Source organism: Ascaphus truei, chromosome 9, assembly GCF_040206685.1.
Source record: "Ascaphus truei isolate aAscTru1 chromosome 9, aAscTru1.hap1, whole genome shotgun sequence".
Classification (NCBI taxonomy): Eukaryota; Metazoa; Chordata; class Amphibia; order Anura; family Ascaphidae; genus Ascaphus; species Ascaphus truei.
This window is the reverse complement of record NC_134491.1, coordinates 38511148-38524285: the sequence shown is the minus strand read 5'-3', so window position 1 is coordinate 38524285 and position 13138 is coordinate 38511148. Positions and strand designations below refer to the sequence as shown.

Genomic DNA, 13138 nt, shown 5'->3' with positions numbered 1-13138 from the left:
TCCCAAAAACCACACAAAGAAAAGCTCAGGAAATATTTCCTCATTAACCCTTTCGAGTGCTGAGTGATACTTTTGTTTCTCTCGCTGCACACATTTAATTTGTTAAATAAATACTTCTACTATTGTGAATGTCAGTCTTCTATTCTTTATATATATAGTATATACCTCAAGAGCTTGGTTACCATAATATTTGAATATTTAGAAGCTGGTAACCCTAACCCCCTCAGTGAATTAATACTAAAAAGAAAACTTGAGGGATGAAGAAGCATTTTTTTTCAGATCGAGCAAATACCTAATTTACACTGTACTCACAAGGACTGCGCCAAATCCAATGCATTTTCTGAGTTATAAATACAGCATAACCTATGCATTGTATGAGTTATAAATACAGCATAACCTATGCATTGTATGAGTTATAAATACAGCATAACCTATGTATTGATTCTGTGGCTATTAACAGTAACAGATGAATCCCTTGTTGCGTAAGGCTTGTGCTAAAGGGTTAATAAAGGTATAATACAATTTAAACACAACCTTTTAAAGCAGGTGTGCCCATCACAAACTGTTTTCTAGAGAGGAAAGGGATAATTTTAGCTACTTTTATAATAGCAGTTGATGTTGATAATCTTCTTTTTAACCTAGTATATATAGGAATCCCTTCTCTGCATCTTATGCAGCACATTTATGATATCATTCACTGTATGCATTCCAGGCTGAATATTAATACTCAATACAAGCAAATTGTGCAATTCAAGCAAAAATACATTTTTTTATTAAATATACAGTATAACCCATTTTTCTCTCAACCTAATTTCTTCATTTGCCCCCATTAAACTCTGAGGTTCTCTGAAAAGAGACCTTTAATTCACAATATGTCCTTTATTATACTCACATTCCTCACGCTGCAGACTGTGTACCCACCTCCAAAAATAAATGATGACGAGAGTAATAGCAACCATGTTTTCTCCACTAACTCATAGAACCATCAAGTCATGTTCTTCTCACTTATACCTTACTTAATGAAACAATAGTTTATTGATCATTAATGTTTTCTTATTACCAGTACTATAATTCTATGTTCTGTGATCACTTGTGATAATTGGGAAAGGGAGGCATTTTTTGCAATTTATCACATACAAAGTTTGAGCTCTCCCATCTACAGACCGACTTAGTAAGGAGAAATAGTCTGCATCCACAGCACGTGTTCCTCTATTTACTGAACCTGCATAAGAATTAGGACAATAACGAGTGGTCTTATAAATTAATGTGCAGAATAATTTATAGATTTTTTTTTTGTATTAAATCATCGTTTTTAAAAAAAAGATCTCAGGTGGTGAATCCAGCAATTGTACTTCAATATTTTAATATTGAGTTTTTTTAGAAACCCCTCTTAAAAACTAACCAACACACAACCAAGATAACATCTGCCTTACACCAAATGGCTCAACTGACTCAATAGCACTAAGATTTCTAATGAAACATGCATCTTGATTTGCAACAGTAAAGTGAGACCATTAACATATTTTCCATGTTCTTTATATTTTCAACTATTCTCTCTGAGAGTATGTTATTATATGTTTTTTTGATGCGATTTAAAATAAATAAAGAACGTAAAATAATGACCTGCATTTAATCTCTGCTGCTTTTAGTTACAGTATACTGTACAGTATTCCATGTTTTTACCATCCTATTTGTTTAAGCTTTGCTAATGGTGACTAAATGTTATTGAACCCTTTTGCTGCTGGATACATAGCATCCCAATATACAGAAAACCGCTCTAGCAGTTTATGATTTTATAAGACTTGATAGGTCTTCCTATACATATGACTTCATATGACTTCTGTGGGATAAAATAAACTGTCTTCTGTTTTTTCCTGCTCAAAGAATCTGCAATCGCATTTATTGGTGACATTGTGTATTATTTCGTTTTCACAGGGATAGAACTCAGCTCTCTCTCTCATTTCTCTCCTTCCATAATCTCGTCTACACAAACATACTCCCCCCGCCCCCCCTGATATACAAGCCCTATTAATAGTCTGATAAAACATCCTCCTTATGAACTAACATCTTCCCTCATTTCTTTTCCCTAGTCGGACAAACGGCATGCACTATACATTTAAAATGGATTGGTTAGAACTCAAGCTTACACCTAAGCAATATACAGAAAGTTTAAGTATTTTTGCAGCAGTCGGCTCTGAAAGCATGTGTCACTCCTCCCCAGAATTTAAGCTATAATGAATTCATTGGGATACTCTATGTTATATATTCAGTGAAATTCTACCTACAGCTTGTTAAACATAAAATGCTTTGTATAGTTCACACCCATGTATCATTTCTTGGTTGCATATATCACTGCATATTGTGAACAGCCATTATTTTTCAAGCACTGATTTCTTGGCTACCTGATACTCTAAGATAAATTACAAAACAATATTTTATTTGTGCCAATTCTTTACATAAAATGATATTATTATATTTAATATTGATTGATTATGATATAGGTTATTTAGCATACACGTTAAGATCCAATTCAATACCACTATTGTATCATATTTAGTGTCTTGGAAATCCAAATTTGATGCCAATGTTGATAGATTCCTGTTTTTGTAGTCCGATTTAAAAAAGATTTAACAGTTCATTAAAAAATATATATAAATTTGTCATAGTTAGTCCTACCATTACTGATTCTACCAATTTTATTTATATCAAGAGGTTAAATGCTTTATCAATTTACGGAATATTATAAATGTATCTAATCTGTTTGAGATGCACATCTGATTCTAAATATGACATTAAGTATGCACAGTAAGATTAAGTCATATTACTGTGCTCTGCATGAAGAATTATATTCTTGACCACTATGCTGCATGAAGGACCAGTTATAGATTACAGAGCAATATATTGCAGGCCACTTAGGTAATAAATAGTTAAAGTTAAAACTTAGTAAAGTTGAAATGTCACTGAGTTTGTCTAGTTTGTTATCATCTATTACCATATATGTTGCATAATTTACACGCTCCATTTCTTAATCTGTATTTTCTTCTAAAATTTAGCCAAAACGATCTGTACTACAAATGTAAAAAAATATGTACAAGCTGCTGCATTTTGGAGCAGCCAACAGTAAATGAAAATTAGGATATCTTAAAAGATTTTAGATTTCAGAACAGCTGCAAATGTTCCTGCGTATAAGTGTGAGCTGAAGGTACGGCACAGAAAAGGTAAAACATAGAGAAAATAACTATGCAGATTCTGCTTATGACATAAAATCCAGAAATCTGTATTTGTATTCCAATTTTCTATTCAATACATATACTGTAGGAGAAAGGGCCACATCATATAGTCCTACCTACACAAATAAGTGTAAACAGATAATGTCTAGTTGAAAAAACATATTATCCAAACGGTAACATTAATTTTATTTCAACCTAGAAATAAACATAGCAACACACTCTATGCTGCAACTTACAAGTGCAGTGACTTGAATTGTGCATTGAGTACTTAAACCGCTTTTCTCATTCACTTTCCATGAGAAGTTGAAGCAAATTCATGATATCCCACTTATTGCATTTCTCACTGAAGTGCCGATTCAGGTAGGTTTTTGTGCGTTTATTTAAATTTTCCTTGTTAGCTTTATTTTTGTTGCTTAGAAAGTTAGCAAGGAGGCTGTGTACCCTGGATATTGGCAAAGCATTCAATAAATCAGCTACAACTGACCAAGAGCTGAATTGACTGTGTTGGTGCAACTAACAAATGTGCATATGTCAGAAATGCACGGCTCCTTACACATGTGCTAGCATTATTCACACAAGGATCTGGTGATATTTGTCTGTTAAATGAACATATTATTCGAACTATTTTCACTGATGTGTGCTCATGGCAATCCAAAAAGTTTCCCCTTACTTTCATTTGTTTTCACAATCTTCTTTAGGCGTGCAAACCAGCAAGCACACAAACAAACAGCTTTAAAAAAATGTATGCATATTTAGCTGGTGCTGAGAGGTTATAATTTAGCGTGAATCGAGAAGCGTTTAAAAAGCTCTCTCACAGTTTGTGATCAGCGCTGGTACCCATATCCAAGTTTATTGAAAATATAAATACACTTTATTAAAAACAGTTTATTGAAACTATAAATATGCAGTGAAGATAATGCAAATTCAGTAAATATATGTTGGATTCCACTACTAGTATAATGCAAAGGAAAAGGTATTTTCCTGCACCATGGATTGAACCTATCACAGGCACATAGTCCCTCTGACTTGCGAATAGGAAAAATCTAATTCCACTGAAGACTTTTACAAAGCGGGCAGCATGCAGTATGCACAGCAAAGAAAAGATAAGGAAGCGGATTTATAGATCGTGACCATTGTATCCTTTTAGCCACATTTTACATTCCAAAGTCATAAAATTAGTTGTGACTGCAATGGTATTAAATACGCCTCTCAATATTTTAAAATATGCAGGTAATCTAAAAACAGTTTAGACCACAGATCCCATCACTTCAAACAGGGTACATTTAGTTTATAAAAACTTTAGGGAATTAATCATATTACAGAATTACGTGTTTATTGGGAGGTGGGGTGGGGGGTACCATGATTTTCTGTGTAAGATTGCTATAGAGAATGTTCATCTTGTGTTTTTAAATATTTTTTTCCAGTTAAAGGGTCAGGAAAAGAATTGCCTGCGGTCTACATGGTCACAATTTGCTCAATTCAAAGATTAAATGAAGTAGAGTAATCATCAGATGAATTTCTGACCTCCACACCCGAGAGTGAAGGCTCATTCTACAGTGGATGACAGTCGTGATCTTTTGTCCAACCTAATTTATTTCACTTTCAGGTTACAATAATCGGACTCTTTCCTGCCACCGGGTAATCCCCCGCCTCCCCCTACTCCTCGTACCCTAAAATGAGAAGAAATGCTGCTGCCTTTCTTGACATGTGGAGAAGGGAAGGGTGAAGAAACGATATTATCCCAATGCAGAGCGATGGAAGGATCCTAGTATCACTTGGTTCAATAAGATACTATCTTTCCCTAAGTACTATACCACAAGAGACCAGTATCCATGCTTCAATGAAAGGGGCTGCTACTTCGTGTATTTTGCGTCATGACAATTACCATAGGCCCTTGTTTTAACCCTTTCGCCGAAAGCGCTGGCCCCTCTGGGAGCAAAAGGGTTCATACTTAAATGCTGAGTGAGCCTGTGCACATTCATTAGCACTAAATGAATTACATATATAATCAAATGTCAAACAACACTGTCCTCACATTATTAACCAACAATTTGAAAGTAGATTTGCATTATTTGTTCTGAAAATCTTTATTTTTAATCACAAATATGGGGGAAATGAATGCTACAATAAAACTTACACATTGTCCCTGCACTGGGGGACCCTGATTAAATGTATTTATCTGTCTGTTCTTCTTCCTATTCACGTTTGCTCACATGAAAATGTAAAACGCTGAACTTAATAAACAGCAGTGGGAATGTATAGGTTAATTCTGAATTGTAATCAATAAAATGATGATATAAATGAATGCATTTCGTCAAAGCTAAAATATCAAAGCTAAAGTTAACGTGAAGATTTACATAAGTACATTTTCTCTTCGTGTCTAAAATTTAACAGCAGGAAACAGACTAAAATGTTGATTCCTTCTGATTCCCAGTATCCTTGTGCTGGAGTCAATGCAAGGGCTGGAAATAATACAGGCTCGGAGCTCCCTCTAGTAGTTAACACTTGTCAGGTAGTTGCCTCAGGGCACAATTGAAATGTGCAGTTTAAAAATTAAATATAAAAAGGCAGCAAAGTTTATTTTGGAAACTATTTGTAAAAGCAACAAAGCGCAGACACAGTAACGGGGAAATGTTAGTACTGGGGGAGAGCTGGGACTATGGGAGGCTGCAGGATGGGACTTTTTATCAGCAAACAGTTCGTAGGAACAAGTGTAAATGCAGCAAGATATTGATGTTTATACTCTGATCAATCTTCCCTGTACAACACTATATTAAAACGTATTTATTCTCGAGATCCTTTCAACTTTGTGTGCGCTGTGCACGGCGCAATTTTTCACTCCTTTTTGCAGCCAGCATTTTAAAAAAAGAAAACAGAATTACGTTTGTCATTTTTTTTTTTTTACAAAATAACCCCTTTTTATATTTTACAAAACACGATGGCTGCTAAAAGCTGCAAAATAAAAACTTAAACCAAACACAACTACCACACTCTTTGCACCTAGGAGGCAAGCTATTTATTAGTGAGTATGTTAATGGCTGCACTAATGATATTGTCATGAACGCGTTGATGACGGTGAGTGAATTTATGACCGTTCATACGGAATACAGAGAGTAAAATGCAAACACATTGATTTGAACCTGTTTAGCAAATTAGTGTCACTTAAGAAATGAGAAGTGTATTCTTGCACTGCAGGAATCATGACAAACACGATCCTTTTACTGTGTTTCTATACTGCCAGCAGTGAAGGGGTTAGATATTTTAATTGCTTGATAAATGTTATATTTATTCTTTTTTCTTTTATTGTGTGTGTACTTTTTTTTAACTCTATGGTTATGTATAAGGACAATATTATCACTTCTAAATTGTGCATCTAATTTAAGACAGTTGCTGAAAGAAAATAGATTATCTTTTTTAATCTCGCTCCAGGTTCATTTTTGCTGTTTGGTATCTCATGGGAGAATAAGACATCTCTCTGATAAAAAACAAACCTATTGGCTAGTTGCTGATGAAATCCTGAAGCTTGGATTATGTCATTTATATGAGTTGGTAGCAGTTAAGATTCAGGTGTTTACAGATATTAAAACACACATACTGTATTACAATTTGCTGATATATTAACTGCAGCAGAAACGTTAACTATATGTATCATATACTTTCTATTTACCTGTAAAATGTTTGAAACATACAAAAACAAATTCTATTAAGAGTTTGACACCGCTCATATTAAACTCAATATGGTGAGAAATAATATATGTGATTACGCTAATATTAATTGTACATTCCAGTTACAGTTTTGTAGACTGGATCTGTGTACTGATTTTAACTGTACAAATGAAAGAAATCTTCTAAAGTATGCTAATTATGCATATTTTTCACATCAACTAAATTAATCATCGGTATTTTGCAGTCATGTGAAGTGATGCAGAAATAGGCCGCTTTGTTTTTTTACACTTAAAATAATGTAAAACGGCGACTGCACAGAAACCTCAAATTGTAGTTTTTCATTCTCTATTTGAAAATGTTTATTTTGATCCCTGCAAGGTAGAGAAATGGATAAATTACAGTGAATCGGTGACAGTAAGTATTAGATACACAGCTGCAGTATTCCTTAAGTATTAATACTATCGATGGCAGATTTCCTGAAAGCTTCTAAACTGATGTGAGCAAAACGTAATGCAAAAGTATTACAGCTAGCAGCAAATTCCTACATAACAGAAACTAGAGGCTTTGAAACAATAAACAATAAAAACTGGTTAGACTGCTCTCTCAACTAAATCTGCAGGTATTTTCATGCTAAAACATCCGCAGTTTCTCCTTCCGTCCCTTTCATTTCGTTCTGCTGAGAACATCTCATGTACATATGTATCTGGAGCACCCAAACGATGCACAAATAGCTGAAATCAGAAGCCTTTGTCTCCATCAACATGACTGCACGTTGCTTCTGATCGTTTGTCTCTGGCCAGTAATGCTGTCTAGTCTTTGTTTTTGTTTATTTATAAGATGCCAACATATTCCACAGCACAGTACAATAGGAAGGCAAGACAGTAACATACAGCACAAGTATTGTAAACACAATACAGCTCATTATAATTTGTAGCGCAAATAAATAAATGGTCAAAGGAGCTCACAGTCTAATCTGATCCATTGTTTTCTTTTCTCATCTTATTTACCCCCCCCAACTCATGCCACAAGGTAGCTCTGCCTTCCAAAATAAGCTGTCAGAATTCAAAGCTCTCCCGCAAATAATTCAACACATTCTCTTATTTAAACCAACTTTCTTTTCTATCCTCATGCAGCCAAACACTCACCCAGGAACCTGTTTCTAAATCCCTACATAAAAGAAGCCATTTGTAGCAGATGCTCACTTATAGACTTATAGACTTTAGTCAGTTAATAGTACAGTTCAAGTACTAAGAAGTCCTCGGAAACAAACGAAGGCCATATAAAGCAGTTGCAGAGCACACTTACAACCTCATTTTGCATACGAGTGGTTCTTTACAGTAAGGGCAGTTACAGTGTGGGATTCATTACCCATGGAGACTGTGATGGCAGATACAATAGATTTGTTCAAAAAAAGGTTGGACATCTTTTTAGAAAGGAAAGGTATACAGGGATATGCCAAATAAGTTAACATGGGAAGGATGTTGATCCAGGGATTAATCCGATTGCCAATTCTTGGAGTCAGGAAGGAATTTATTTTTCCCCTTATGAGATATCATTGGATGATATGACACCGGGGTTTTTTTGTTTGCTTCCTCTGGATCAATAAGTAAGTATAGATATAGGATAAAGTATCTTTGTCTAAATTTAGCATAGGTTGAACTTGATGGACGTACGTCTTTGTTCAACCTCATCTACTATGTAACTATGTAACTATATTGCTGCAAAATGCTGGCAACCGTTATACAGCTCCCTATGTTCCACTATAATGTCAACATGCACTTGACTTTATATTCCATTACCTGGCTATACCCCTGTATTCCCCAAATCTACATGGTGACACTCACTGAATGCTAGCCTTGTTCTCTCTATACTTAATAACCTCGCTAACGATAACAGAATCGTAGTCCTCCACACGAGAATAATTGCCTTAAAATTCCAATTTTTACAGTTGCTCTAGATATTTCTGAGGGCCTAAAAATGAGGTCATTTGAGCAATCTGACTATTTGTGACACGCGTTTGCGTCTAACTATATGACGCAACTGCAGCAAAATACCTTAACCTCTTTGCTGCCAGAGCTGCTTGAAAGCAGTGCATTGCAGACAGCTCTGGCAGGAAAGGGGTTAAGTTGCACACTAAAGCACTTCATGAATATTCAAATAGCATTTATGATGTCATTTTAGGCACCTCGATCAATAGTCCTCAGATCAAGCTCAAATAAATGCAAACAGCCAAAGATACCTACCTGCTCCATAGCGTGGTTCTCCTTTTACCAGCCATGCACAGGGGATTTCTGCAGCAGCACCCCCCACCAAAAATACAGGACCTTAAGTGTCACTCACATGCAGGGAAGTCTCATTCAGATTCTCATGTCAGTGCACTCACTAACTTCAATGCATTTAGGGTATCCCATTATAATGTCCCTCATACCTCACTCATTCTGGGTCCTTGGACTGCCACAGCTATGTGAGCACAAACTGCCCATGCAATAATATTTTATATATATATATATATGTGTATATATATATATCTCAAATCCTCATACCAAGTGCATGAGAGGCATACAGATAAATAACAAAGATCCTCTAAGAGAAGGAATCATATGCCTTCCTTTTTTCTGCCTTCCTTTGCTTTGGTTTTTAGTTTACATCCCGATTACACGGAGATAAATATCAAATAAAAAGGTGGAGCTTCCCATCAGAATAATAAAAAATAAAATCAACAATTAATAATCCCACCAAAAAACAACAAACAGAAGAAGCGAGGAGAGGAATAAATGATGAAGAAAAAGCCAACGCTGCTAGACAAGTGGGCTCCTATCCCTGCCTGTCAGGAGAGGGGAGAATCCCTTACAGTATATAGCCCTATATATTTATTTATTTAAATTTGTTAAAATATACCATAAATATTCGCTTTCCCTCCCCTATGCCTCACACTCTGAGCCCAGCTGATTGGGTTACAGACACCAATTATTACAATTATTCCAGCATTGCCTGTATTAATACAACAATACCCTCCTGTGCGATGTGCAATGCAACCGGGGGAAGGTCCAGGGCTATTGCAGTTTATTTTGGGAGGGCTGGAGAGTGAGATCCAGGAGGTTGGGAAGGTCTCTGGGAATGTGGCTGCATCTGCCTGCAGTGCATGGGCAGTGGGATGGGGGAGCAGCGCAGCTCCTGGCTTCTACCTTCTCCAGACAAATCTCACTTAACATGTACGTTCTTTTAGCCAGAAATACCTCTCTTTTCTCCCTCTGGTTTTGGGGCTGTGTACTGTTTTTTTTATATAAGTGTTTGAAAACGAATTAATAAATTCATACAGTATGTGGGTTTGATGTGCATTGCTGAATTCCACACTAACTCACCAATTATTTATTATAGTTACATATATATATATATATATATATATATATATATATATATATATATATATATATATATTTATATATATATATATATATATATTTATATATATATATATACATATTTATGTAACACATATATATTTAAACCACTTTAAAACATTGTACACAATTGTAGTTTTGAATAATTTAGACCCCTTCTCAGCTGATATTGTATGGCCACTATAGGGGAAATGTGGCCCCAAAAACTTGAGACTTTTTTGGGGGGATGCATAATTTTAAAAAGCCGAGCGGCTCTTGGCTGTAAAATATGACACACTGCTGCGTGTATTCTGTCCTGTTTTGCAAACGAGAGCTGCTTTTGGTTGGAGTCTGCTCTGTAGTGTTTAGCTGAACCCGTTTGTTGTATTCGTAAAAAAATAAACACTTTTCCACCAACCGTATAGCCACAATTTAAATATAAGGATGTACTAAGAAAAATGAATCAATGAATCGTGTTTATAAAAAATGGGCCATGCAGGGATTTCATTATCTTCAAAAATATTTATACACACCTACGCTCTGCCAAACACCGATAACGCTTATCGTACTTCTATTTTACTCCTACTGTCTCTGTGTTTCTCCCGCCATTCGAATTAGATTGTAAGCAGTTTTTGCAACAATTCCATTTCTGAAGGATACTTGATTCTGTATTTTACATTTTTCTGCATTCACGGATATTCTATAAAGTAATTAATGCACAGTTGGTAGAGCTAAAATAAATATATTCTTTTCGCCCAATTTGAACGCAAAGCTTCTAGTCCCTGGTGTGCTATGCACCCACTTCCTCAATAGACACCCACTCTAACACATTTCTACCTCAACTAAAAAAATGTCGTAATTTAAAGACTTCTGCGCAATTATATGTTGCTTTTGCTGAAAACTCAGCGCATTTTCCAACCAACTTTGCAGACGTCAGCACCAAGATCTTTAAATAAACCCAAACATCTACAAAGTTAGGAGGTACACCCGATCCTCAGCATCCCAAGTGGCCTCCCTTTATGTTTGCTATGTTCTTTGCACACCTCTTTTTCAGTTTGGCACCTGGCTTGGCTTTCCCTGGCCTCAAAACAATTTAGACAATTACAGGCAGACTGAGAAAATAGATCCTAAGATCTAGTACAGTAAAGACCCCACATCCCCAAACAGTCTGGGAAATGCATGTCCCATCCAGCATGCACGTTTTCCCTCCCCTCCTAATAAAATTGATCCACCCCCCTCCTCTTTCTCCCCCTTCTCTCTCCCTCCCCAGGCTCTGCTGCCAGTTTTGTTGCATTTACATTTTTGCAGCCACGCAGTTGTAATTCTTTCATAGCCATGTGTTTGTCATTAGCTTCTCCCCAGCAGGTCCTGCCCGGGCTCTACCTTCTCATCATGTCTTTGCCCCTTCAACTTAAAAAAAAAAATACAAACGGCAAAATCAAATATATGAAGGCCACAAGATCAGCTGAAGTGCATTCATACACTGGATCTAAATATATGTGGCAAATGATTGCATGAAATAAGTATATTGCATGAAATGACGTTTATTATATTGCATGAGATAAAGTTTAGTATAGTGCATGAAAAGAAGTTTATTATACTGCATGAAATAAAGTTTAGTATATTGCATTAAATAGAGTTTAGTATATTGCATGAAATAACATATATTATGTTTCATGAAATAAGTATATTAAATTGCATCATGACATCAAATTAAATATTTTAGGACACTGGGTCAAGTTAAATATATGGGAGCATCTTATCAAATGCAACAGTCTACTGAATAAAATAAAAGATCTCTGAAAGAACTGCACTAATATGTGTGATTATATATACATATATATATATATATATATAAATAAATAAAAAACAAGACAGTGAGTTTATTTCTTTTAAATGAATCAATCAACCAGGTCTTCCAGTTTGGGGTTTTAATGTTCCCTACATTTTCACTTTTTATAATGTCAAAAAAAATCCATGTGCTCAGCAACTTTTATAAGTTCCCAGATTTCCCCTGAACCTGCTCCCTCCAAATAATGCCAATTTCCTAAAGCTCAGTGAAACTTTGCCTCTCCCCCATGCTCCCCCCCATGCTCTCTCCCCTTCTCTCTCCTTCCTTCCCATACAATGTAATGCAGACTTACGTGTGACACTCTCCCTTTGTAACAAGTGCTGCGGGTTCCCCTGCTTGCGGCGGGACATTGCCCTGGCATTTACACTGGCATCGCCCGGAGATCTGCACTGCCTGCCCGGGCGCCTCTCTCCTGCCCACCTTCCCTTCTTTCTTCCCTTCTTGTTCTTGGCTCTTCTTCAACGCACAAAAAAATGCAACAAAAATGTAAAAAAGAAAACTGGTTGTGATTCCCCTTTCTTCAATGAATAAGCACAGAGGGTTTGGTGTGGGACACACGGGCACTTCTCCAATCTCTTCAACTTAGGAATTGCCTGATCTCTCGTCCACGCGTCGCGACACTATCTCCACAGTGCGTGGCAATGGCACTTCTTCCACCAAAACAATAACAATAATAATAATAATAATAATAAAAAAACTGTGATTGCACAAAGAATGCCAAAAAGGGGGGGACCTGGTTTAGGGGTGCCAGAGAGTGTCTCCCTCAGTTGCACTGGCACTGCCCTGGTGCCCAGCACTTTGCACTGCTCCACTTGCCTGGCACTGGGGAAGGACTTGCTCACCCAGTGCTGTGCTGGCTATTACTATTATATTGCAATGTGAAGATGGCGGAGTCCTGGTTCTCTGGAGCTCTCTGTGTCTCTATGGCTAGGTCTGCCTCTGTACAATGGGATAAAATTCAAGTTCAAGTACGGACGTGACGTTTAATCTGCACTAGAGACAAAAAGAGC

General features: G+C 36.3%; 1 protein-coding gene across 6 annotated transcripts in view; it reads right to left on the bottom strand.

Annotated features, from left to right (window-relative positions):
• Positions 1–13064, bottom strand: part of BCL11B (BCL11 transcription factor B) — a 103248-nt gene extending 90184 nt beyond the window's left edge. For 4 of the 6 annotated variants that reach the window (XM_075614401.1, XM_075614403.1, XM_075614402.1 and 1 more), the window contains exon 1: positions 12421–13064. In XM_075614401.1, coding sequence (XP_075470516.1) covers positions 12421–12478 — 58 coding nt within the window. In that variant the 5' untranslated portion in view covers positions 12479–13064. Of the gene's footprint in view, positions 1–9139; positions 9171–11574; positions 11687–12420 lie in introns of those variants that run through there. The other 2 variants (XM_075614404.1, XM_075614406.1) reach the window with 2 other exon arrangements.
• Positions 13065–13138: the final 74 nt, after the last annotated feature.